The 27,019-nt window shown below is 36.7% G+C and overlaps 2 protein-coding genes across 4 annotated transcripts in view; one reads left to right on the top strand and one right to left on the bottom strand.

Moving 5' to 3' along the window:
- LOC113047861 (ras association domain-containing protein 3-like) overlaps nucleotides 1–18,934 on the top strand; it is a 35,002-nt gene extending 16,068 nt beyond the window's left edge. The window contains exons 1-5 of one of the 2 annotated variants that reach the window (XM_026209191.1): nucleotides 1,849–2,308; nucleotides 11,930–12,037; nucleotides 13,303–13,558; nucleotides 16,279–16,394; nucleotides 16,480–18,934. In XM_026209191.1, the coding sequence (XP_026064976.1) occupies nucleotides 2,186–2,308; nucleotides 11,930–12,037; nucleotides 13,303–13,558; nucleotides 16,279–16,394; nucleotides 16,480–16,629 (753 nt within the window). In that variant the 5' untranslated portion in view covers nucleotides 1,849–2,185 and the 3' untranslated portion in view covers nucleotides 16,630–18,934. Of the gene's footprint in view, nucleotides 1–1,848; nucleotides 2,309–11,929; nucleotides 12,038–13,302; nucleotides 13,559–16,278; nucleotides 16,395–16,479 lie in introns of those variants that run through there. The other variant, XM_026209190.1, reaches the window with a different exon arrangement.
- A 1,380-nt stretch (nucleotides 18,935–20,314) lies between these two features.
- On the bottom strand, nucleotides 20,315–26,324 carry LOC113047860 (N-acetylglucosamine-6-sulfatase-like). 2 transcript variants are annotated; one of them, XM_026209189.1, is made up of 14 exons: nucleotides 25,871–26,324; nucleotides 25,667–25,726; nucleotides 25,242–25,448; nucleotides 25,056–25,121; nucleotides 23,689–23,787; nucleotides 23,439–23,606; nucleotides 23,278–23,360; nucleotides 23,087–23,205; nucleotides 22,885–22,988; nucleotides 22,543–22,644; nucleotides 22,243–22,353; nucleotides 22,048–22,158; nucleotides 20,941–21,101; nucleotides 20,315–20,786 (listed from the first exon to the last, which is right to left on the bottom strand). In XM_026209189.1, exons 1-14 carry the CDS (start codon nucleotides 26,039–26,041, stop codon nucleotides 20,759–20,761), a joined length of 1,590 nt encoding a protein of 529 aa, XP_026064974.1. In that variant the 5' UTR covers nucleotides 26,042–26,324; the 3' UTR covers nucleotides 20,315–20,758. The 2 variants fall into 2 exon arrangements, with proteins under 2 accessions (XP_026064974.1, XP_026064973.1); XM_026209188.1 differs by having other exon boundaries at nucleotides 20,315–20,834; nucleotides 25,871–26,320.
- Between the last annotated feature and the right edge of the window lie 695 nt (nucleotides 26,325–27,019).

Here is a 27,019-nt window from a genome sequence, read left to right as displayed (position 1 = left end):
AACATCACCATTTTCACAATTTTCCGCAAAAAAGTTCAAAAGTTCACATTTTCAGGCTCCCCAAATCCTCATTTGGCTGTCAATCATTTATCAAATGGAAAAATATTTCTGAGAATGTTTTCAACAATATTGTTCATCTGACGTTAATTTAGTTGTAGCGGGGTATTTTTTTTATTATTGTGGAATTAGAATGATTATTAAAACTTTATAGTTAAAGGCCTAGTTATTATTTTAGGTGTGAACGTGCCTTTCACCACCAATTAACCAAAAGGTAAAATATTTACAAATTGGTGTGAGATTGTATTGGGTAATTTGACATAGTCAAAATGCCTTTGGTTTGCATGATTTGGCTGTTCCTTTTCTGTCAGAGTATTTTTAGGTCTTCTCCATGTTCTTGAGTTTAAATTAAGCATTGTCCTTACACAAACCTCTTGAACGCTGCAGTTTGTGGGGCGTGGTTGCCCCGTTCTTGATCGACTGCAGATGTTGCTTGGATTTCACTGTTTGAAATCAGACTTTTTTCTCGACTGGGTGGGGTGTTATCATTTGCGATGCACTGTAAAACACAATATATACATGTATAAAATGGAAAATTGTTTGGAAACTTCAAAGCAGCTGTTAACATAGTAAAGATAATGTCTGCAATTTTTTGGATTGGAGCTCTTAGAAGTTAAGATAAAATCTGTTTGGCGATGGTCGCAGTAATGAATTTCGCCTGACTGATAATGCAAGCCAAAGCAGAGGCGCTGTCATGGATATAGTGGAAAATTTGCTTAGGATATCATAAATGTTGTGGTCTTCTAAGAAAATAGGGTAAGGATTAGCTTTTTACAAGAACTTTGTTGCATGCTATGACTTCAGTATGTAATTTTAGAACAAATTTATAATTCTCCATACATTTGTGATCTGGAACCAAACACGCCAAAAATAATGGGTTTGCTTGTGGAGTAGAGCAAATGTGAAAAGTTGTAAAAGTGGTGCCAACCGATTGTTACAGGTTCCTGTCCAAACATGTTAAATGACATTCACAAGGTTTAAGGTGTCGTTCTAATGTTTGTGTAGGTCCCTGAACCAAGTTCTCCCTTGCTGTGATACATGCACTCGCATACATTTCTCACAGAAATCTATCATCAAACTGTTTTCTTCTTTTACTTTGTTGGTCCTCACTTTTGCATTGGTCCACAGCTACACCCTTTCATATGGGTGTACTGCCTTCTATTAAATGCCCCAAACCTATATTTTTTAGATCAGATGGTGGCTTGTACCAACTTTGGAAGTAGTCCATGCTATGATAAATAAATAAGAAAGCTTGCTTATATATGTTGCATACTTATAGAGGTAAGTGAACTTACACTTTAAAAGATTTCCAGCAGTTTTTGCTCTTCAGATAGATAAAACGGTCATATTAAAGTTAAGACTATCACTTATGAGTTAATTAGATGCGCTTGAAACCGTTATTAATTGCCGCCACACTTTATTTGAATTCTGTATTAATACGCCAAGCGGCTGCTATGACGACAGAGTACAGACAAATCATACAATCTATGGTACAGATTAAATAACTATTTTACTCGGCGGAAGAATTGTTTGCCATGGTTATTTCTATTCTACTAATACATTATTATTATTATTATTATTATTATTATTATTATTTTGTGCATTTGTTTATTTTATCATATCAACCCCGCCGTTTATGAAAGAAACGTTATTGAAAATAACACTAATCAGGTAACTTACGCAGGTAGGAGACGCAACAGGATTCACTGGATGAGGAACCGCCTTTGTGTGTGTCTCTCTCTCTCTTTCTCTCTCTGTGTGTGTGTGTGTGTGTGTGTGTTTGTGGGTGTGTTCTTTCTAGCCGCTTCGGTTCAGTCTATTAAACAGTTTAGGTTGAAAAGTGTTTGAGAAGGACTCGACCGGTCGCATTTTCCGTGGCGTTTTAAAAGTATTTAAAGTTGAAGTTTCTACACTTCATACGCTTATTAGTTCTAGATCTTACACATTTAGCCAGAAACGGTCAAGTAATTCTGGAATTCGCCGACTGTTTCGTCTTTTAGGAAGCAATAAAGCCGAAGGTGACTCGCGTTCACGTTTCGCGGCGTAGAGTCACGTATCCCTTTGACTTTTTCATAGTTTTTGCGCACATATAAAACCTGTTTTTGGATGTGTCAGAGTTTCTCTTCAAATGTCGTGGACGAGCACCATGAGTAGTGGATACAGTAGTTTGGAAGAGGATTCAGAGGAATATTTTTTCACTGCCAGAACTTCCCTGTTCAAAAAGCCTTCAGTTAAACCCACGAACCTCAAGGTGAATATATTTGCATTATTTCAGTTATCTCAGTTTATTACTTTGTTTGTTTGTTATGGAAGCCTTCGTGGCCTACAATGGCACAATCATGCGTTTCTGTTCCAGATTACAGTCTATATATTTCAATACATATAACGTTACATATGAAGTCTATTAACTTTACAGTGTATATTGGTAGGCAGGGGGTATCAGCTTTTCCTTTTAAAATTTTGATAAAACTCTTCAAGCTTATGATTCATAGAGTTTTGAACAATAATTAACATAAGCATGACATACGGAATCCTCTTACTGTTATTTAACATATGAATGTCACAGTATGAGGCAGTTTATGACCTTAAGATAATGGCTCTTTTGTGTCAGACTGTATTTAGGAAGTGCTTTTTAAAACAGTGAATGGACAAGATCATTCTACACTCATTTATATATATATATATATATATATATATATATATATATATATATATATATATATATATAGGCTATGAAATGGATTTAGCATAGTATTGCACAATCAACACTAGTTTGTTTTGTTTAATTATGCTTATATATTATATATGCATGATTGTATGCGACTTCTGGTTTGTTTAAAAGCATTACGTCATGTCAAAATGGCTTGGATGTTTATAGAAGTAGGCTTGTCTCAGCTCATGAAAGCTGTTTTGTTTGGTAACTTTCAGTTGGCTGACATCAGCATGCCCATATCAAAGACAACACGGCTAAATATTTTCGTGTCTATAGCCATTATTAAGTTTTGACGTATCAAACTCCAAACTTTTATAATGCGTACGCTGCACATGTGGTGTGAAATGACAATCCATCGTGGAAAGTAGCAGCTGTAGAAGGAATTGCTCAAAAAGCAATGAGTCAGTTCCTTAAACAGCCCGGCACATTGCTAAAGCTCACTTCCTGTTACTTCATTCTGACAAAGATGCCCCCCACACCCTCCAAACTATTTCATCATCGGCAAAGCTAACCCAAAATCTGGCTTTGTGCAAGTACGTGTAAGTTACAAATAGACACGTAGTGTCTTCAAAATGTGTGTGCAACATATAAGCGAGCAAAAAAAAAACCTGTACTTCATCTGTTTTGTCACCTCTTGCATGCCACAATGCACTGACCCTGGGAAACAGCTGCAGGGGCAGGCATGCAAAACAGCAGGATCATGGGGGTTTGTGTGGGACATAGTGCTTAGTTCATCGAGAGAAACATTTGGGGGAAGTATGTTGGTAATCAATGGCTTTGGTGACCAACATTCTTTAAAATATCTATTTTCTGAAGAAAAAGGAAAGAAACTCAGCACAGGTTTTGAACAACTTGAGAGTGAGTATTAAGATAGACTTTTCATTTTTGGGTAAACAATCCTTATAAGCAGCCTTTTATCTTCACACTGGAAATGAGAGTGTGAACTGTGCAGTTTTCATGGACCGTGTAGAGGAAAAGGCCTGACAGGGTTGAAAAGAGACTGTTTTTATAAATCAGAGCCTGACTGAGCAGAAATTAAATTACACAAACAGGCAAAACTTAAAATTGCATGTTGTGGGTGAATACAGAAGCCGCTACTGTACCTGCAGATTATTGCAGTTGTGTGCATGGTTTGTGCTTGACGTAATTGGCCTTGAATATTCAGGCACTGAATGCACAAAGAAACTTAGCTCTGAACTCATGTGAAAGTTTCTCATCCATTGTTTAGAGGTTGTCCTGAGATTTCCGCTTGGCATGTTTCAGCCGTCACATACTGATCAAAGCGCTTTGAGTCATTGTGTCAATTCATTGTTGGGTGATCAGTCAAATTTTGTTCATGAACTCACTGAGCATTAGATGAATACTTTCATGTCAGCCACACTCAGAAACATAAAACAAAATCATAAAATGCAAACTTGTGCTGACTCAAGTCTGAGTTGCATGAATCCTTTGTAGACGCCTACTTGCTGTAAAATCCAGGCAGAGCTGCCGTGAGAAGAAAATGTGTGCCGCAGATGATAATACTCACAGAACTGAAACTAAATGTTTATTTCACACTGCCCATATCTCCTCAAACAAACCAAAATAGACATTTAGTAAAACCAAAACCCTTAACATTTTTAAACTAGGATTAGTAGGCCATATTGCAAAGAATGACTGTTTTTTAATTAATAATCTGAACATTTAAAGCAGATATTTAGATATTACTAGATTTGAGTAAAGCCTGGCTTGATAAATCTCACAGAACTTTTTAAAAGCATACAATTTCACTACAAAATTCACTCATTAAAAATATACTGTTCTTTAAAATAAAATAAATAATAAAGCCACTTCTTAGGGCCATAAATTAATAACAAAATTCTGCTCAAAATTCTAGTATTTGTTGTACTGCCTTTTAATTTATGCTAAAATAAATATACTTTATTAGTCTAATATAAGTATCATCATTATAATTCAGAGAATTACAAAACTTATAGTACTGTAATGAGTAATCTATTAAAGTAATCTAGTATTGAGAATTTGGTAGTAAAGTGCTTAAATAATATCACAATGCGAATAATCTTTTTGGTCCTGTAAATAGTTTAAATTTATGGAATGTGACCTGGACAAGTTCTGTAATAAATGTTAGTAGTGTCAGAACTTCACATGAGGGAAACTGTTGAGAGAAGGTGTTGTGAAGCGTACATGCTGTTTATACTGCAATCGTGGAGCATAAAACAAAATGTTCTCCAGACATAGCATGTTAAACCACGTGCTGCTCCATTCATACCATGCAATATCTCTTTTTGTACTTCTGTTTTGTCTGAGTTCATGTTTTGTGTTGTGCCCTTGCATCACAGAATGGAAAGAATTCCACTGTGTTTGTTCATCTGTCACGGCTGATTAAGTCACCGTTACATGAACAGATCGACAAGTTTCAACGGTTTCAGATCCTGCATTACACAAAACTTAAGAAATCAAAACAAATGCAGAATCTCACAGAGGTCTGAAGCAATATTTGTTACTGTTTCGGGACTGTTTAGGGAAGCTTCAGAATACAAGGCTCCAGAAGGCTACTCTGTTTGTTTTCATCAGGCTTCAAGTGCAGCTCTATAGAGAGCATTGCCACTTAATCTGATTAGTCCACAAAGTAGCACTGTGCGTCATGGAGGAGTATTTGATTATCGTCCAGGTGTGTGTGTGTGTGTATCTCTTGTCATTCATAATAAGCTGCCTTTCATGATAGAAACATTTTACAGCACCTAACCAAAGTCTACACCTAGTTTCCAGCATAAGTAGTTGCATACCATGTCAGTGCATGAACTAACAACCATTAAACCCCCTGTCAATCTAATTGTGTGTTTAAGAGGTCTTTGATTTTCCTCGAGCTTTGAAAATGGGCAGAAAGTTGACATTTACAGACATGTGCGTCCCATTCTCTCCTTCTCACTGTTTGTGTTCACGGCTCTGTTAGACTCATGCGGATCATCATGTAAAACGTCTGGTTGCAGTCTTTCAGAGAAGAGCTGTAACAGCAGTAAAGAGAAACATAAGGCCAGATGAAGGTAGTTGTTTTTTGGTCTCGCGTCGCATGTTACGGTTCATCGGCTAAATGTCACACAAAGCCTCAGTCTAGTCAGCAAATAAACACTCTGGGAGAGTACTGTTGAAGTTTGAATCTATGCAAAAAGAAAGTTATGTTTAAGCAAAAGAAATGTGTTGTTCTTCACATTGCCATTGAATTGGAGCAATGCATCTAGTCTCAAGGTCCCCTTTGCTACATATAAACAACACTCTTTACATTTAACATGTTTCATGCTATTAGAACTGCAGTGGTTCTTTAGCCCCATTTGTAGTTGTGATGATGAAATTTCAGAGAAACTCTGTGCTGTTAAAGACCTCTTGTAAAGTTGTTTTCATTTGTTTTTGCTTTCAGTTAGAGATATGGATCCATCAGGAAATGAGCTTAGACTCCAGAGCTTTCCTCAAGTGTTGTTGCTTCCTGGATTTCATTAGATCTAACTGTTGGCAGTTTTGTTCAGGCACCTTAATCTGGTTAAATATTTGTTGCAGCTTCCATTATATCATTTAAAAAAACCTAAAGTCGCCTTAGTCCTTGCATCTCTGTTGACATCAGTCTGTATATATAACTTTCATGTTGTTGTTGTTTGAATGAAATTGTTCACTAGAAAAAAGGTGCAAAGTTTGGTGAATGTGAGTTTAAAACTGGAGTGCTCTGGTCACATGGCTGCACCTGTCATGTGACACATCTGATCTCAATGTCTTTCTTTGAAATCATTCCTCTGGAATGACATCATTGCTGAACACTGCAGTAAATGTATCATATATCCCTGTGAACAAAGATCCTTCTTATTCTTCTTATCATCTGTATCAGGATAATTTAGTGTTAGATTCATGATATGTTTGGTGTAAAATCCTACTGTTTTTTTTTCTAGGTTATGATAAGATGACTGTGCCAGATCTGGTACACTCTGGGGTCATTTTTATCAGAAAGGAAACTTGTGCAGAGAGGACATCCTGTTAATGATAAATTTGAAAGACTCTGTTGTTTGTTCTCCAACTGCAAATTAGCTGGACATGACTCTGAAGGGCTTTCAGGCTAACAGAGGCTTATTTGACGTCACGTATCTTCCCCTTTGGCCTATATTTATTTATTATTAGTATATCAGATTTGGCACTGGATATTCTCTGGCTTGTGATTTTACAGTATATTTCAGCTTTGAGTGGCATCTTATCAATCAGTAACAACAGATGAGCACCAGCCACAAAGTTTAAAAGTTTTTCCTCTTTCTTTCTCAGTTCCTCAGAGCTGTGGTGAGTGGGTAGATTTCCTAAGAATATTATGACCTGTGATGTCATACAGTGAGGTTATATTTCAATGGTCTCTGAGATCAGTGAAGATCTGTACTCCCATCTGGCCTGACAGGTTTGTTATGATCAATTGAGTCGCCGCGGTGCGTCAGACAGCTCCACTTCCTCTTTGCGAGAATCAACCCCAGATCGTATTTAGCTTTGTACAGTGCAGGAAGGACAAGTCCTTTTGGTTTGTATAGGACTCAAGTTCCCTTATTTTTCTTAAGGAGTCTTCTTTGCAGGATAGTAACATACTTTTTGTTACAGTAGAGATGTCTTCAGTTGCAATCAAAACAAACCACACCCAGTTTTATGGTTCAACTCTTATCTTATGTTATCATTAGTCTTTAAGCTTATCCATAAATCCTAAGTCAGACAGAGACATCTTCTTGGGAATATTGTGAAGTACCTACAAAAATGGTCTAGAATGGTACAGATTCTTTGGTGAAAACTCTTTGAAACCAAGCTGTCAGTCAAGTGACTATCCCAGCAGAGCTTTATGACATCAGGGTGGAAATTGCTGGAAGGCATCGGCCAAGTTTTCCAATGAAAGCAGGTTGCAAGTGTCCTTGTGGGGCTCTTGTGTTATTGTTGGCCTGTCTGTAGGGGACAGCAATAGTGGAGATGAAAGGTCTTTTTTTATGTTCCACACACACATAGTGCCGTTTAAGCATGCCTGGGTTGCGTAATATACATTACGGTACTTTTTCTTGTTCCCTTGGCATTCCTTGTAGACATAAACAGAGCTATGAAACTTTATCTAATTTGTAGGTGGAAGTTTGGAGAATATTGAGGGTTAATGGACAATGACTGTTTGGCGTAATGAGCATATGTGTACATTCCCTTGTGAGGTGATGTTAAAGAGCTCATAACGAAAGGTCCCATGAGTCATAGACCACTATGGTATATAACCTCATAAATTATGCTGTTTGCGAAAGTACCAAAATATCAGTTTGGAGCAAAACAGGTTATTCTTAGTTTCAGTATACAACACGGATGCCATTGTGGGTCAGTTTCTTACTGAGATTGGGCTTAACAATCCCTGTTTTGCCTCTTCAAAGCTCTGCCAAAGTATACTTCGGCAGTCCACATTCTACGGCTGTGTGCGCATTGTCCTTGTGACACAGTGTTCAACATCAGAAGTGTCCGCAGAAGTCCGTGCGCACGGTCCACGTGTAGCCCAATTATTGCTACCACGCAGTCGGTCTGCGTGCAACACCTCAGGCGTGAGGTGAATTTTGAGACTGAATCTGCAGCTGAGTATACTTTGAAAGCTGAATGGCTGTGCAAAAGACAGAATTGAACTTGAAAAGTGAAACGTACCTGGGCCTTGAGCAATGCAACTCAAAGTCACTTAAAGTGAAGTGAAGTGACACACAGCCAAGTATGGGAAGCCATACTCCGAATTCGTGCTCTGCATTTAACCCGTCCAAAGTGCACACACACAGCAGTGAACACACACCGGGAGCAGTGGGTAGCCATTTATGCTGCGGCGCCCGGGGAGCAGTTGGGGGTTCAATGCCTTGCTCAAGACTCGAACCCACTACTCTAGGGTTAGCAGTCAAACTCTCACCTAGGATGTCATATAGACCTAGGATGGCTTAATATTTTTTATTTTTGTTTTGATTAGCTTCAGGAGGTCTTCATTAAAACTCCCCAGAGCTGTATGGAGAACCTTTTTCATGATGGAATGATGCAGTTTATTGGACTTCTATTGAAAGTCCAATAAACTATTGAATATCACCCGTTCACTGCCATTTATGAAGCTTGGAGTCATATACACCTAGGGTGACTTGAGGGTGAGTAAATCATGGAAATGTTGAGGTGAACTAGCCCTTCAACTTTTAAATCCAAAAGTTACAAGAGAAGATTCCAGTATATAATATAACAATATTTTTGTTTTATAACATGAATGAAGTGTTTTTAGTGATGTGACCAGTCGATGAGTGTTCACCAAGCTTGCAATGAGATGCTTGGTGGTTTTCACTCCTGTACTCTTGTTGGCCATGATTTCTTGTGTTTTGACTATTCTACGATCACATCATGCAGTTTGGTCTGCCCACTGTCCTGCTGAGTAGGATGCCACACAGAAAGCTCATTTTTATGCCTTTAGTTGTCAGACAATCACCCAGTCACTGGAGTACAGTGTTTGGTTTGCAAAAGGATATTGACCTTTTCTGCTGCTTGCTGCAGCAACTCCATTAGCTGAGGAATGTTTTGGGGAGGAAAGGTGTGGTGGCCAGGGACTTCCTGTGGGGGGTACGGGGAATAAGAAGGGGAGTTTTATTAAGGCTTGCCGATCAACGTACATTGGCAAGCAAAATGTTTTGCGGTCATTATAGGCGTGCTCAAAAATCCCCTGCAAAAGTTTAGCTTAAAATAAAGCAGGTTGACTTTCGATTGTCTTGTAGGCAGAACCTTTTGGAATTTGTCTGATCGTCAAGATCGTTTAACTGATATCAAGTGCTTTATCCGCATTAGTCAAGAGCTGAAAAACCAGTCTGGTCATACCACATGTGTCCTGCTCCCTTTATGTTGAGTATGTCATGAACACCAAGTGTGACAGGACTCGGGTAGCACATGATTCAAAATGAGGAACAAGACCCCTGACATTACCACACACCACACCCTCCGGTTTTGCTTAACCACTCACCAAGGACACCATGGGGCCTACACAGTGCAGTTTACTTTCTTCATTAGATGTTTTGACTAATTTTCCTTCAAAATACACTTGATTTATCTCTCACCAAGTAGAGACGGTCTGGTCGGACCTCAAGGATACCTTTAACCTGTTCTTCTTGTTCCCTGTCCTCTTTCAATGTGTTGAACAAGGCCACAAGATCTCTCACAGCAAAGGGAGGTAGAGCTGCTTTTTCTGTCACATTACCTCATCAGGCTGGTGTTTATTTTGCCTTTTTCACGCTCTGTTGTGTAGAGGCATCCGTGTTAACCCTGTCCTTCCTGGTTTAGCTCTTTAAACGTTGCTCGTGGTGTCTATTTTCCCAAGCATTGCGTCATCAGTACCTTGACAAAGACCGATAAACAGCAACTCTGGTTGGACTACTTTGATAAAAGACATTGTTGGGGCATTAAGTCTCACTTTACTCTGTGGGCACCAATCAAAGTTTACAGGACTGGCATGCATATTTTAGCTTGGCTAATGAACAACACTCAAGAGAACTGATGAAGGCCACATCACTGAACATATAGGCGGCAAAGCTGATGTGGTGAGCTGCAATTCCTTACATGCACTCAACATCTCAAAAGGCCCTGCTGAGATGCTCTTTGCCCCTGGTTTACAAAGCTCTCACTAGCTTTTATTGTGGTGAACAGGGATTTAATGGGCTCTCAGCTTGTAGTTAATTGGTCTGATCTGAACACATGACAGAATCCTTTAAAGGAAAGTCTGGGAGTGTTGTTTATTTGCATTTGTGCTTGTGAAGTATTTCCAAAGTACTGGAAAGATTAATCTCATTCATAGAAGATTTGTTTTATCATAAGGTCTCATTTAGATAAGGATGGTTGTGAGAACAATATAGACATAGGTTTTATTTATCATTCAAACTTTTTCTTTTCAGTATCATAAGCCACCTGTCCAAAACAGTCTAGATATCTAGTTGATGCACTAGTTAAGCAGCTGGTACTGGGTTAATCTGTTTAGCATTGCCCTATTCAGTGCTATAAGTGTTCTAAGGCCAGGTTAAGGATGTAAATAACCCTTACTAAAGCAAAGTAGCACAGGAATGGATTTATGAGCAAATGGACAGTTCTTCCATACTTACTTCAGGATAGTTGACTAGTCTCACTAGTGAGCATGGGAAAAACAGTCTCTGAGAATTAGAAACTTTAAATATAGTTATTTATTTAGAGGTATTTAGTTGTCAGTTATCATAATGCAAGTCTGAACCTAGTGTAGAAAGAATAACACAATTATTATATCATGTTTTTTAAAATGTGCAGTAGTACTATTGTATCCCTAATACAACAGCAGCAAAGTAACGGAAATATGTTTATTCTCAGAGCTTTAGGGCTTTATTATAAACTTAGGAATTCTAAAAGGTGTTTAGCCTTTAAGTCGATGTTTTTCTAGGCATGAGTCATTCACTGTAATGTTCAATAACAATGAGCGCAACACAAAACCTCCTGTTATTGCAAACACTCCAGTCAGTCTTGGCCCGTGCAGGAGGGGAATTACGACTGTCTTTAACAGTTCACAATATTCAGCCTCTGGACTGTTAGCTAAGACAGCTTTGTCCGTCAACGTGTTGTCACGTTCAGCCCAGGACTGTTCCCTTATAAGGGGATCTATGCTTTTGTTTTGAGCTTGGAGTGCTCATGAAAGCGAATCAGCTTCTTGGTGATATGACCATGTAAGACCAAAGTGCACTGCACACGTTTCATATAATATTCTGTCGGTGGTAGCTTTTAAGAGCTGTATTGTTTCAAGAAAGTGCACTATTATAACCACTTAAAGGGATCTTGTAATTGTCATGTAATTGACTGTCAAAGGACAAGATGCATTTAAATATTAGATAAATGCATCAGATTAAAACATCGAAAATGCTGTTATTTGTTTACCTGAAGGGTATTCTGCATGCATCAGCTGAGCAATTATCTGAATTTGACACGTGGATGTCACGAGTTTTGGGTCCCCGCATCAGAAACAGGCTCATGACAAAGAAGCCTTTGTTTTGAATGGCTTCATAATTCAGCAGTTCTGGAGTCGTACTTCTTCTGCTGTCAAAACGAGCTGCGAGGCTGACCTTTCTGCTTGCTAAATTCTTCTATTCACTGTCTGTGTTTCAGGATGTGGAGAAAGAGAAAGAGCTGCGCACTCATCTCACTTGTGAGGACATCAGACAGAAGGTCGAGCAGTACAACACAAAGTCACGTGACCACTTTAAAATGACACTGGTGAGTTAACGGCCAACCTTCATCATCCGCTAATAGACCAATACAAATGAATCGTGAATCGAATTACTAGTTCTTTAACTAATACTGATCTCTGAAAAGACCTATTTCAAGCGAGGTATGTTGTCTGGACTTGACTGAGCCACCATAAACACAAACGCTGTTAAGTAGTCGTGTATGTGAGCTTCTACTCATTAAGGGTCCATGGTGTCTTGGATCATTAAGTGTAAGGTTTGTGTTTCAGCGGGGTTGTGTGTCAGTGTGGTGGAGTTTCAGAGGAGGTTGTGAGCTGTAATTACACCCCCCGTGTCTCGCCTGTAGCCTGCAGACACGGCTACCATTCGAAATAATGAGCTTACAGAGGGAAGAAGCTCATCTGAGCTCCATCTGGACTGAGTCAGATACCACAGCAAGATGTGTTCAACAGCTTTTAAGAAACTGCTTTGAAACTGAAGCTTGTCAAACTATAAGCTACTTGAAATTTTAAGCAGTTAAAAAAAACGGTTAATGACACATTTTAAAGTTATTGGAGTGTCTTATTCGTAAAACCAAAACTGTATTTATTTGGCAGAGAAGAACTAATTGAATCAAGATTGAATTAAATTGTGTTTAATCATTACATTGTCTTTTTAGAGCTGCTTTACAGCTGAAATATTATGTAATCATTTCATAATTTAAATACATATATAAATATCTATTGTATAAAGTCTATAAGTTAATTGAATCAAAATTGAACTTAATTGAGTTGAATAATAAAACTGGTATTTTTAACTGAAATTATAATTAATTTTTTTGTATTATACTATTATTTTCTAATCACTGTGAAGCTGCTTTGAAAAAATCTTTATTGTATAAATCGCTATAAAAATTTACATGACCCACAAATTTACTTTAAATGCAATTAAAATATATATAAAACATATACACTGTAACAAAACATGTAGAACTGAATTAAATTAATTTTGAGTATTTTTCTAAAAAATAAAAAAAGACTTTCAGTGACAACTCAACAAATGATTCAGTGTTTTGAATCGGTTCATGTAAATGAATCAGGCTTTCTGAAAATTACTTTAGAGTCGAAATCTTAAAAAAAAAAAATTGATACTTGTCCAGAAATGTCCAAAAAAACATCAATGTAGCATTTTCTCAAACTAAACTGCTGCTCACTTGAAAAAAAAGACCCTTATTTAGCTACAGTTGATCATTAATGTCTTTTATGTTTTAATCATAATGTCTGTTTTTGTCTTTCCCCTGTCTCTGTGCTGCAGAATACTAATGGCATGTACACAGGATTTATCAAGGTGCAGTTGGACCTGCGGAGGCCCATCACAGTGAAAGGAGGCGGGGTAGGTGGGGTCAAAGGTCAGGAGGCGTTTTACCTTCCGCGTGGCTCCGTAAACACCCTGCACATCAGCAGCACCAACACTGTGCGGCAGGTGATCGAAGCGCTGCTGAGAAAGTTCACCGTGGCCGACAACCCCGCCAAGTTCGCCTTGTTCAAACGCTTCAGCAGAGAAGACCAAGGTGAGATTCAGAAATGCATCACATGTGTGTGTGTACAGTAATAACTCAGGGTCCCCTAGTGTATACAGTACGTGTTCTGACAGGACCAGATGTATTCCTAAAATAGGTCAATCTGGGGAACACGTGTGTATTTCTGGACGCGCACACACATTCAGGACAGGCCTGTTAGTCTATGTGCACATATGTGCCAAGAATACACCATGCTAGTGTAGTGTAAACACATACACAACAGCTGATGGAAATCTGTTAAATGCTATTGGCGGATACTATCCAGACCCGTTCCCTACATTTCAATGCCATACAGGGATCTTCTTTCGCTGGGGATGGTCAGGACAGTCCACTACTGAGTTTACTAGTAGTGCATATTGATTTTGAGTAGTTCTTTGGCTTTATACATCAAACAGTGGATCACTAAGACACTCAGCATTGGTTTTGCTCTAAAAATGTCAATGTTTGTAATCGATCTCACTGCTTTGACGGACCCCGGCCACTGTCTGAGCCCCCGCTGACATCACACACACATAAACACACACACAGCAGGAAACCATACACACATATGGCTCAGTGATTTTAAGTACCTGCTTTCGTAATTAACAGTATGCGCTGGGCTGGAATGTGCTCTGACTTATGTGAAAGAAATGAATCATTAAAAGATTCGACTCATAAGAGTCATTCATTCGTGAATCAGACAAGACTGCTCTGCATATTCTTTTTGCATACAGAAATGAATAGAAAGTAGAAATTATTTTTCTTTATGCAGTATTTAATTTTCTAATACTACAAATCTAAAACTAAATGACTTAAACATCAGGCATTATCATTTTTTTTTTACCTTATTTTACCTTATTTAAAAAAAAAAAAAAAATCTGTCCTTTAAATACATTAATCAGTAGATACATATTTACGATTTCTTATTGTTTCTTAATGGTTTTTGGTTTTCTGTATATATTTTCTATATAATACAATTCTTTATTTCATATTCTCTATAGTGCTGTACAATGCACTTGTTTAAATATACTGCACTTTCTAAAGTCCATATAATGTAATTCATATAATATTACTTGAACATACTGCACTTCGAAATACAAAAAAAATTACTGCAAAGTCAGATTTACACTACTGCTTGATTTATTGCTTTATCCAGACTTTTTATTTATTCATCTTATTCAATTCAGACTGCAAATGTAAAACAAAATTACTCAAACTTTATCATTGAAAAAAAAATCTTGATACTACCTTACTTAAAAAAGGAATTATTTTTAAAATTACTTTTAAGTAAATCCCACAATTATTCATTTATCCATGCTATTTCTTTTATTTGTTTCAGTATTTTATAAAAAAAAAAAAAATTCAAGATTGCATTTTTTGAGTATATTGTTTAGACTACTGTCTAATATAATTATTTTAATGTACTGCATTTTTTTACTGATCCAAATACAAAAATAAAACCGCAAACTCTCTTTCTGTTGCCGTGGTGCAGTCTATTCAGTCACACAGCTTGATTTATTGGATGAACTGAGCATCGTAGTCCTATGGGGAGCAATAACGCTCATCCTCAGATATTTTGTAGGAGAGTGAGTATTTGCTGAGGCCACCGTGAGAGATCTCCAGCACACACTAGGAGACAGATATGTGACACACTGTGTTTCACAGCTGGTTTTCATGCATGTTATGAGGCTCTTAAACAGCCCGTCTAGACAACTTGAAGAAATGCTACAGTTGAGGCGCTGATAAACTCCCATCTCAGAGCTCATTACAGACACAGACAGACCCTCATGTGTGATATCACAGCGGTACGGCATATAAAAGACCATGAATCAACCGCATTCGTGTAGACATAATAACGGCTCTTCTTGTTCTGATTAACCGCTGCTGGAGGCAGAAGGAAACCCCATTAAACAGGAAGTGAGATGAGAGATTCCTCAAGAATGAAGAAATACAGGTCTGCGGACTTTAGCGCACACTAGGTGGAGGAAAATCTCCCTTAATGCTTTAGTAAACACTGTAGTTTCAGAAAATTACCTTTTGTTCCTGATATGAGGTTGTGTGCTTCCTTTTTCATGCTTAAAGTTTGTTTTTGCAGTGATTTTCAGTGGTGATGTTGTTTGGTGTGTCTTCCTCTTTGTGGTGAGTCAGGACTTTATTAAAGAGTACCTGATTCAGGGCTACATTTAAAGTCGAGCAGCTTTAATTGACATGAATGTCCTTTTCAACTTTTCAGAGAGGGTCTCCGTTATTACTGTTATCATGATGAAACCCTAAGAGAAGTTTTATTTCTGAATTCATCCTCTTCAAACGGTTATAGCTCCTAAAAAGTCTCAACACATTTCCAAATGTGATATTCACGATGCATTCCTAAAGACACACTGACACCAAGAACAGTGAGAACATCAATGCATGATAATATTGTTTATTATGAGCGCACAATGCGTTTTTGTCGTCTGCTGCTTTAAATCCTCAAGCTCGTTAAAGTCGAGTGGATTGCCTGTGTTTTTATCATTCATCAGCTAGAAAAAGTTAGTACAATTGCAAGAACAATATCATTTGAATGTGGACTCGCTATTCTTATAGAATTAGAACAACTTTATAGATTTCATTTATGAATTATCGTCTTTGGTGTGCCTTTATTCTTGCCTGATAGCATTGATTTTTGCTATGCGAGTGAAGTGTGTGTGATAACAATAGTGTGTGTGTGTGTGTGTGTGTGTGTGTGTGTGCAGTGTACACCTGTAAGCTCTCGGAGGACGAGCACCCTCTCTTCCTGCGTCTGGTGGCGGGACCCAGCACAGACACACTCAGCTTCGTCCTGAAGGAGCAGCAGACCGGTGAAGTCCTGGTGAGCATTTGATTTTGGTTCCTATCTGAATCGTACATTAATTAAAACAAGCAATCATGACACGCATCTTCCTCTCGTTCACCAGTGGGACGCCTTTTCCATCCCCGAGCTGCAGAACTTCCTCCGTATTTTGGATAAAGAGGAACAGGACCAGATGTGCTCGATAACCAGACGCTACAATGCCTACAGAGAGAAACTGGAGGAGGCCATGAGAGCGACGGGCGGCCCTGGATAAAACCAGCATGTTATGAGAAGGAACTGTAGCACTGCTGCCTCTAGTGCTCACTGTGTGTAATGAACACACACCCAGTCTCAGAAACTCAGAGGACAGCACTGAGCTCCCAGAATGCACCTCAGGTGCCATATTTACCCATCCACCCTCTTTCACACTTTCAGTTGTTTCTCATGTTCTCTGTTCTTTTACCTCTTGTGAAAGATGCAAACGTGAAAATCAGATTAGTTTTTTTTATTTAATTGTTGAATGCTGTGGTTTGTACATATTTCTGTTTGTTTTAATTTATGTGGGCGATTTTTATTTTACTAGGAGTCTTATTTGTTTTTTAAATATACTAAGTGTCCAGAAACTGAGAAACTGGTGGGATTGGTGATTTATGATGTTATATTTTAGATTAAATACAAAATGACTCCTAACGTGCCCTACCAAAGATAGTGTTGATGTGCTGTTGACAAAATGATGATAACCTGCTGGCCACACGAGACCCAACGGACAGGAAGCGCATGTTTGTGGACGAGAAGAGTGAAGGTGGGGATGTAGGGACAGGAAATCAGGACTAAAGCAATGTCATAATCATCGGTCGCTGCTAATCGGATGGCTTAAATGCAAATAAAAACCTTTTTAAATCAGAGAAAAAGCAAGCATTCTTATGTGATGCGCTGGAATCGGAAGAGTGAGGAAGTTGGCGAAGGAGCTTTAGAGGATTTTAGAAAGTGTCATGCAGCAGATCTGACTGATGTCGGTCGGGGTCAGATGATCTTATTCAGTGAATTATAGGTCGTGATGGCCTCAAGTTTAGTGACTAGGGCATTTGCTGTTCACATTTTGTCATCAGCCCTGGAGAATGTTTTAGAGAATAAACAAATGACTATACAAGTAATGAAGATTGTTTTGAAGCTACGGCCTGGAAATAGATTTAAGCTATTTTTTTCTTTTTTTTTTTGTGTGAATATAATGTATAATCACACTGATCTGATTTACTGTACCAAACGTTAATTTCACGTGCATTTCTGCATTGCATGAAGATGTAGCTGAAACTGTTACTGTTGTGAGGTACAGTAAAATAAATGCAGACAGTGCTTCTTTTCACAGCACAGAAGGTCGACATTGATGACGGGGTTTGAAATGATACTTGTGTATCAGTAGGTGATTTAATATTTATACACATTTATTTTTCTATATGCTAGTGCTGCATGACGGTTTTCTGATTGGTACTGCAACATTGTTGTCTATTGTGACACATGCATGGCGAGGTAGCGGCACCTTGTGGTCAACTGATGTAACTACATCTCTGCAGTCTTATTCTCACCTGTGCCAGTTCATTCGATTATTTTAGACAAAGATTGTGTGCTTTTTTTAAAAAGATTTATTTCTTTATTATCCGTTTTGTAACCTCTAACCAAAGATCTAGATAAAATGCATAGTTTAATTTAAGTTTGATGTAAATTGCCTGGTGCAATCAGTTCTACACCTCAATAAACTGAGGTTAAATTACAGTATCTGTCTTGTCTGATGGTTTTACCAGGGCAACTTTAATTGTAAACACTGGGGTGAATATAAATTGGAGTAATTTAGTGTAAGTGTCGTGTGAATATAGCATCATGACAGTCTCAATATATGCAATTGAAGAGGATAATGATTTTTGGGCACTTTGTTTTAATTCAGGGAATTATTTTTGTTTTTGTTTTATTTTTGTCTTCATCAGATGCCTTATTGTCTTCCACGGTTTTAAAACGGTATTGCATCTAGTGGAAGCTCAGTTATGTTTTATTGAAGTGTTTTTTTTTTATTATTATTATTATTATAGCTGTTTCAGTACTTGATTTTTTTTCATAAACAAGCTTTTGTTTGTAGAGTAAGACTGTGAATGAATGTTAAACTGTATTCCCGTAGTAAAGGGGTAGTGTGGATGTGAGTAAACTGCTTGAGTAATTCTGAGCATGTGTTATATTAATTCATGCATATTTAATGGCTGTTTTAGGAAATCACAGGCCAGAGCTGTTGATCTGTCTGTTTAACAGCATAGTTAGAGTTTGCTCACAAAAAACACTCCGCATTTGCCAAAACTTCTCATTTTGTTCCACAGTTTTAAGTTACATGCATATTTTGTGGAAGTTTATGATATAAGTTTCATACATTGAACACTGGTTTTGAAAGGTTTAGACTAAATTTCTATTTTTAGAATCCAAATGAATCCCAGTTGTCATGCTTTTATTTTTTATTTTTGAGGGTTTGTATTGTCACCGATTGTGGCCTTTCTTGTTAAAGACCTGGTTTCTCTAAATAAAAGTTTCAGGAAAAGTTAGCCAATTCACTGCATTTGTCATCTTGTGTGTGAAGAGAAACTTGCTCACTGTCCGCTTGGATCATGCTGTAAAAATCCACTCAAGAAAACTAGATCTGACTTTTGACATGGTCGTTTGCCGACTCTTATGAGGGTCGACCCTTGAACTGGAGAGAAGACATTGCTACATTCCAGCACAGGGTCTGTAAACCTCAGAGTTGACACAAAAACATTTTGTGTCATCATCAACTTGCCAGAATTAGTCAGTATGATGCAAAACAAAGAAACAACATTAAGTCCACACTGACCACTGCAATGCTACTAACAAATATGATAAAAGAATTATGTGCAAAACGTCATTAAACATGTTGCTCACAGACTGGAAAGTGCTTCACTGAACAGATATATTGAAGAGTTGTGAGAAAGATCTTCTTATGCCTGTCTCCACCTCTCACATCATTTTGGGTGAATTGAGATATTGGCAGAAAGTTGATGAAGGTTAGGTAGTAGTCACAATAAAACAGTTGCTTAATGCCTCGATTTCCCTCATAGAACCAAAAATAGGTTCTAATGGAACACACGGGTTCATCAATGACACCTCTGGCTCATTCACAACTGACCTCCGTTAAACAAAAAACATTTAAAAGACAATAAAATGCTAAATACAATATTTGCACTTAGTGAATCAATTAGTTGTGGTATAACTCAAAGTGAAATGTCTGTTTAAACACGGATCGTGCCACTGTATGGATGTGACAGGAAACGAAAAAGTGAGAGAATATTTTTATACAATAAGGTATTTTGTGCATTAAAAATATTGTAGTTCACAATCGTATGCAAGCACATTTCTGCTACGGGATAAAAGAACAAAAATGGTTATTGCAAATTTTAATCTCAAAATTTGGACAGAATTAGAAAATGATAATTGCAAGATATAAACTCACAATTCTAAGAAAAAAGAAAGCATTGCTTTTATTAAAGTTGCAATTCTCGGAAGTCTGAATTGTAAGATTTGAGAATTTTTTTTTTTTTTTTTATCCAGAATTAGAAAAAAGAATTCAGAATCATAAAAAAAAAAAAAAAAAAAAAATTGAGATAAAAAAATTGGAATTACCGGTTACTTTTATTTTTATTCTGTGATGGCAAAAAACTAAAAAAAAAAAAAAAAAAAAAAAAAAAAAAAAATATATATATATATATATATATATAAATAAACATAATTCTGAGCCTTTACATCTAGCAATTTTGTTTCAGAATTTTTTTATATTTTGCAATTCGGAAGAAAACAGTAAAAGAAGTCCAAATTGTGTGATAGAAAGTTGCAATTACCTTTTTTATTATTTAACCCGTATCCAAAAACAAGCTTCCGATATAGATGTATATCATAAAAGGCAGGCTTAGTGCAGTTGTAAATATTTTTTATAACCAGATATGTGGAATGCAATGTTTCAGACACCTCTGGCAATTTAAGTGCATTACAAAATTCGAGCTTAAAGTTCAAAACGGTGTATGTGCTTAAAGAAAAAGTAAAAGAAAATCTTCAAAATGAATCAAATTAAAAGAAAGACAATTATTTGTGTTATTGTTAAAGCAGCAAACAGAACATGATGTGTGTCAGCTGGCAGTTTGTGAGGATCCGATGTGAATGAGAGCTGGAGGGGATGAAGGTCGCCCCGTCTGTGGTGTGTTTGGTACCCCGGGCGCACCCTGATGACCTCATCAGAGGAAGAGGGACTGGGCGTCTTTGGGGTAACGTCAGGATATAAAGGCAACAACAAGGGCTTGTTTTTCAGTGTCCTTTATTCTTTCCCTCCATTAGTCTTCTTCCTGTCAATCTCTCCACGTCTACGTCAGCGTCTGTCGTCGCTTGTTTCTGTGTGGCACAAGGCTGCTGAACATTAACTGAGGATCAAACCTAAACCTGGTGAAACAGTGACAAGTGAGATGGAAGTTTGAAAAAGTTAAATAATAATAGTCCAGCTGTTGTGAGTGAATGCTGAGTGTTGAAGTGTTAAGGAAGCACTGACTGGGAGTCGTAGACGCCTGGCGTTCTGCAGGACTGTCCCGAGCACGACTGCAGCATCATGAGACGGTGGTTCATCTTCTCCAGGACTTCCTGATCGATGCTCCTGGCGATGTTACTCAGCTGAAACGGGTCTGCTGTCAGGTTATAGACCTCCACAAACACCTGCAAGCACAGACAGTGAGCTATTATTATGCTATGTATATTTTTAGCTTTCAATATTAAGTATTTAATAAAAAACATATACTGAAACATAACATATTATATCAATTATATATAAACACACACACACAATTATAACAGTACATACAATATTATAAATAAATAATATTCATATAATTAAAAATATATTTAATAAAATATTTCTATATATAAAACACATACATAACACACACACACACATAAAAAAAAAAAAATTATATTATATATATATATATATATATACACACACACACACACACACACATACATGAATAAATAAAAAATATATTAACATATAAATGAAGTATAAATATCAAATACTTGATTATATATATATATATATATATATATATATATATATATATATATATATATATATATATATATATATATATTTACCATGAATTACATTTAAAATATTAAATAAACACTTATTTTATATATAATATTTATATGTCTATTATCTTAAGTCTCTGGGGTATATTCATAGCCAAAGCGTAAAAAAACATTGTATGGGTCAAATTTATCGATTTTTCTTTTATGCCAAAAATCATTAGGATATTACATAAAGATCATGTTCCATTAAAATATTTGGTAAATTTTCTACTGCAAATATATCAAAACATAATTTTTGATCAGTAATATGCATTGTTAAGAATTCATTTGAACAACTTTAAAAGGCGATTTTCTCAGTATTTCCAGATTAGAAAAATTGACACACTTAAGACTTTTGTGGTCCAGGGTCACATTTATAAATCTTTTTTTATATTATATATAAACAATAAATATATTAAATAAACTATATTTTACATTTTTTAATCATTAGTTTTTATTGGAGTTATTTATTTATTATACTTTGCATTGTTACTATCATCAGTTAGCTGTTGGAACCACTAGATTGTATTTGTACCTGGTTATCGTCGAATTCACAGTACTGTAAGTTGGCGGCCTGTGACACTGTACGAACACAGGCGTACGTGTTATTGTACGAGTCTTCACACACACAGTCAGGAAAGCACTCCTGCAGAGACAACAGCTGTGTTACAGCACTCATTTTTATGTGATTACTTTAATGTGTATTTATTTTAACACCGCAGACCCTCACCGAGACCCCGGGGCCCAGCAGAGGACAGGCTGGGTCTGAGATGTTGCTTCCCTCTCCCTCATATTCCACCAGTACATCAGATCTCCACGTGCTGCGGTTTCCTTTCCCAGCCTGAGACACAAAGACAGCTCAAGTCACATGCAACCCCTTATTTATATACCTCAAGGTAATTAAGCAAGAATGTGTAGCAAGAAACACTTGTAAAAAATGTGCATTATGCCCAAAATGACCAGGAATGCCAATACTTAAATGCATTTTTTATTTATTAATTGCAAAGTTAATAAGTTAAACAGATTTTACCATGATATGAAGAAATGACATCCCGTCCATCTGAGTTTCATTGACGTTATATCCTGCGATGTCCAGAATTGTTGGACCCAAATCCACATTTGCTATAAGAAACTTAAAACGGATAAATTATTAATGACACATTTTATTTATATATATATATATATATATATATATATATATATATATATATATATATATATATATTTATTATATTATATATTATTATATTATACACACACACTCTAAAATCTGATTTAGAATTAAGTCTTGTTTTGGAAAAATAGATGAAAAAAAAATCTATTAAATTAAAATAAATGAGAATTTTTTTTTTACAAATCTTGTTTATATTACCGGGCTTGTCTGGTTGGGTTTGATATTAGGCCCTCGCACCAGAAGAGGAACTCTGATATCAAATTCATAGAGTTGCCTCTTGTCCATCGGAAGAGAAAACTGGCCTGAGAGGAAGAAACAGGCACATGACAAAATCAAAGCTGGGTACAGTTAGAGAAAAAACGTTTCTCAAGGTTTAAAAATGATGTAACTCCTCGTGTACCTGTGTGGTACCCATTGTCGGAGGTGAAAATAATGTAGGTGTTGCTAAGCTCTCCACTGACGTCCAACTTTCCCACCACCTTCTCCACCAGGTCATCTACTGATAGTAAAGTGCGCCACCTATTGGAACAGATCATTACATCATATGCAGAATTAATTTATCAAGTGAGGGATTTAAAAGCATCTGAATACCGTTTTCTATAAGCGTCATCCAAGAACTCCACTGAAGAGTTTGTCATGGGTGTTTTTGCTTGTCTGATGAGCCAGTGCTTGTCCTGAAATGCAGGTTGAGATGCTGTCAGATACTCAAAAAAGCATCTATTCAGAACATCTACAACACATCAGGTCTGTACCTTCCCGTGCATGTTAAAGTTAGGGTCTCTTGGTGCTTTAACGTTGGGGAACCTGCTCTCGTACTGAGGAGCGGCCGTCCAGGGCGAGTGCGGGGCCGGTGTGGACACCATCATGAAGAAAGGCCTGCGGTTAGATTTGCTTTCCAGGAAGTCAATGGAAATATTGGCCTGGATGGAATCAGAAGCCACTCAAGGTCAGTTACATGAGGTCTGATGGAGTCGAGTGTACACAGGTGAGATCTGCTCGTACCAGAACATCTGTAAGGTAATCCTCGCTGTAGATCTGTCCGTGCCGCTGCGCCCTGCCGTTCACTGACAGTGTGTAGTTGTAGTATTTGGAGTTTCTCTCCTGTAGGAATATGTTCAAATCATTGAGGAGACTTCACTCGAAACAAATCCGATTTCAGAAACTTGTAAAAAAAAAAAAAAAAAAAAAAGAAGTTTCAAACCTTAAAAAAAAAAAATCTAAAGTTACAAAGAAATTAAAAGAAACAATATAAAAGGAATAAAATAATTAAACTTTTTTATGCTTCAAATAAAGGCTAACACATGTAAAACATTAAAAAGTAAATAAAAAAATATTCAAATGAATGGAATTTTAAATATATAAATAAACAAAAACGTACATTTTACATTTTATGTGGCTTAATATACTGAGACAGTGACATTAACAGACCAAAATCACTAAACATCATATTATTAATTATACCATCCACAAAAAATCAGATATGAATGCAACGAGTTTAATAACATGTTAAGCCTTTTTCCATAGAAAACTATTATAAGAAAACGCTTAACGTGGCTTAATGTACTAAGACAATGATTTAAAAACAAATCTAACTCACTAAACATTATACTAATAAAGTATACTTTGTACAAAAAATCAGATGAGCCCTGAATATGAATGCAACTCGTTTAATAACACGTTAACTGAACGTGTAAATCACTTTAAGCATTTTTCACGTTAAGCGTTTTAGAAAATCCCCATTTTACTGGTCTTAAAAAAAAAAGTTTTATCTCTTTGGTTTGCGTGATCCATAATGTTTCTCACAAAAACCTACAATCTGCTCTCAATGAGTTATGAATCATGGGAGAACTAATAAGAGAATAAGGCTACAGAAATCATACTCCTCTGGATTCAATTCTTGCTTCAGTTCTTGTACCAACTAAACAAATATGCTATATTTTTGGCTACAGAGTGATTTTCTAACCTTCCAGCTGAAATGAGACGTTTGCAGCACTGCTGGGAAAGGTCAAAGGGCCTGTCAATGTGTTCTCTACTATGATTTAGAAGAAGCTGGAACACACTGTTGAGCCCTTTTTTATTTCTGAATCTCTTTATTTGATTTCTTTTTTAATTCTCTTCAGCTTAACTATGTCGTCTTCTACTCGTGATTCTCTAAGTTAAGCCACCAGGCCTCTTCTTTATGCTTTAATTATACACCATTATAGGTTTCATTATTATTTTGAATTAGGTTTCATTTTTGTTTTATATTTTAATTGTAGTTCATTTGCTTTTTTAATAAAAATGACAAGTTATCTGCACTAGAGCATCCAGTGTACATGAAAACCATAAAGCTCTGAAAAAAAAAGCACGATCTTCTGAATTGTTCTTACCAAGGCGAACCAGTGATCCCATCCCAGAGGAACATGCTCCACACCTCCTGCTTTTTTATTGCCGTACTGAAGCAGAGAAACAAACAGGTATGTATATATATATATATATATATATATATATATATATATATATATATATATATATATAGGATTTCACCATTGCATAAGCTTCCAGTGTGTATTTACCTCATTAAGATACTTCCCAGCAAAGAAGGTCTGATATGTGCCGTGTTTCTGAAGGAAAGCAGGGAAAGTCTCGGGCTCTTGGGTCTTCTGCCATGCAGTGCTGCTGCAATTGCCCTCCAGTGTGTTGTTGACCACATGATGGTTATGAGGATATTTACCCGTCAGGATGCTCGCCCGGCTGGGACAGCAAAGGGGACTGGCGACAAACTGCATGAGAGAAGAAATGACAAGAAGAGTTGGGAGATGCTGTGCAAAATGACAGATGCAATGGCAAACATGCATAAGGGTTGATCCTCAAAGCACATTTCACTTGATATACCTAACAAATCTAAAAATATTCTTATTTAGAACAACATGAGGGCTTTTTAAGCTTGCATGACATGCAAGATCCAATAGCACTTGTATGCAGTACAGTTTCTTCTTACCGTGTTTGTAAAGGTTATCCCAGCATCACCTATCAGCTTTTTAGTCTTCACTAAAGGCATCTGTTCAATGAAAGATGGCAAGATGCTGATTATGCAGCTCGTTTAGTTAGCAACGACACATAAAGTGAAATGCACGGAGGAAATCACGACCACAGAGAATGACAACAACAACAAAAAACTCACTTTTTTAGAAAATATACTCACCATTCCGCCAATAGAGACATCTAGATCATCAGTCAGGATTAAAACTATATTCGGTCTGGGATTCATTCTAGCATTGTTACAATGCAAAGTGACGCAGATGAGAATAAAACGTAATATTACTAACGGAGACGAACCCATCTTTGACGCCGAATTAAAATCAAATAAAGCCATGGCCTAAATGAGAACCTTTTCTTGCGATAAAAGAATGAAATATGAAGCAGTTAGCTTGCCTTCCAAATTACGAGTCATACTATGGCGACGTTTTTGCCTCATGAATATTAATTACACATTCTGACGTTGGTTGATTACCTCTTGTGGCGTCTAGTCACGTAGCCTAATTTATATTAATAAGCCAAGCTTACAACATAGTAGGATTCGCTAATTCGCCTGAAGACTAACGCCCAACCAGAGCCGTTGAGAACAAAACTCAACTTCTTGTTTCTCAACCGCTCTGAGCCCGCCTACCAACGTCTGACGCACAGCCAATCAGATTCCAGCAAATCCCCAAGCGTCATTAATATTCATGCTCGTACCTGTGGCCATAGTATGATAAATAAAACTTTCATGTGTGGATTCAGACATGTGGAGAGACCTCTGTCAGATGATATTTATGCTCAAAAGCATGATGATATTATTCATAAAATTAATGTTTTATGGTTTACGTGATCTCTTTTTATTACCTGTACTATTTAAACATCCACTACTTTACAAAAGTTGTATATTGTAATATTATACGGTACAAAAATAATGCCGTTTTTCGCTTTAATTTAGAGAGAGAGGAGCGACTTAGACCCCCTTAAAATCTATTATTTTTTATAGCAAAATTTACGATGAATAAATTATATTTGTATACTCTATTTGTCAAGGAAAAAAAAATAAGTTACCAGTTTGATTAATGTTTGAGAAAACATATTGACGTGTAATTACATTTTTATTTACGTTACATTTTACGTATAATTTTTTCATCTCGGATATATGCTTATTTGTCAAATACATGATATTATACATATATATTTTACCAGATGCTTAACTTATGTAACGTTACTTATTTGGAAACCTTCATTTCACAAACATTTTTTTTTTTAAATGTTATTGTTGTGAAATAAGCAAATGCTGTATATTTCTCATTCACAGTTTGCTTACAAACTT

Source organism: Carassius auratus, chromosome 29, assembly GCF_003368295.1.
Source record: "Carassius auratus strain Wakin chromosome 29, ASM336829v1, whole genome shotgun sequence".
NCBI classification, from domain to species: domain Eukaryota; kingdom Metazoa; phylum Chordata; class Actinopteri; order Cypriniformes; family Cyprinidae; genus Carassius; species Carassius auratus.
Note: the sequence above shows the minus strand (reverse complement) of the source record. Positions and strands in the feature narration are given on the sequence as shown.

Excerpts from the sequence above, each read along its gene's own strand:
- LOC113047860 (XM_026209188.1), bottom strand. The coding sequence starts at position 26,041 with ATGGCTTTATTTGATTTTAATTCGGCGTCAAAGATGGGTTCGTCTCCG. Across the intron at positions 23,361-23,438 it reads ACTTTAACATGCACGGGAAG|GACAAGCACTGGCTCATCAG; the intron begins GTACAGACCTGA and ends CCTGCATTTCAG. Across the intron at positions 21,102-22,047 it reads GTGAATTCGACGATAACCAG|GTGTTTGTGGAGGTCTATAA; the intron begins GTACAAATACAA and ends CTGTGCTTGCAG.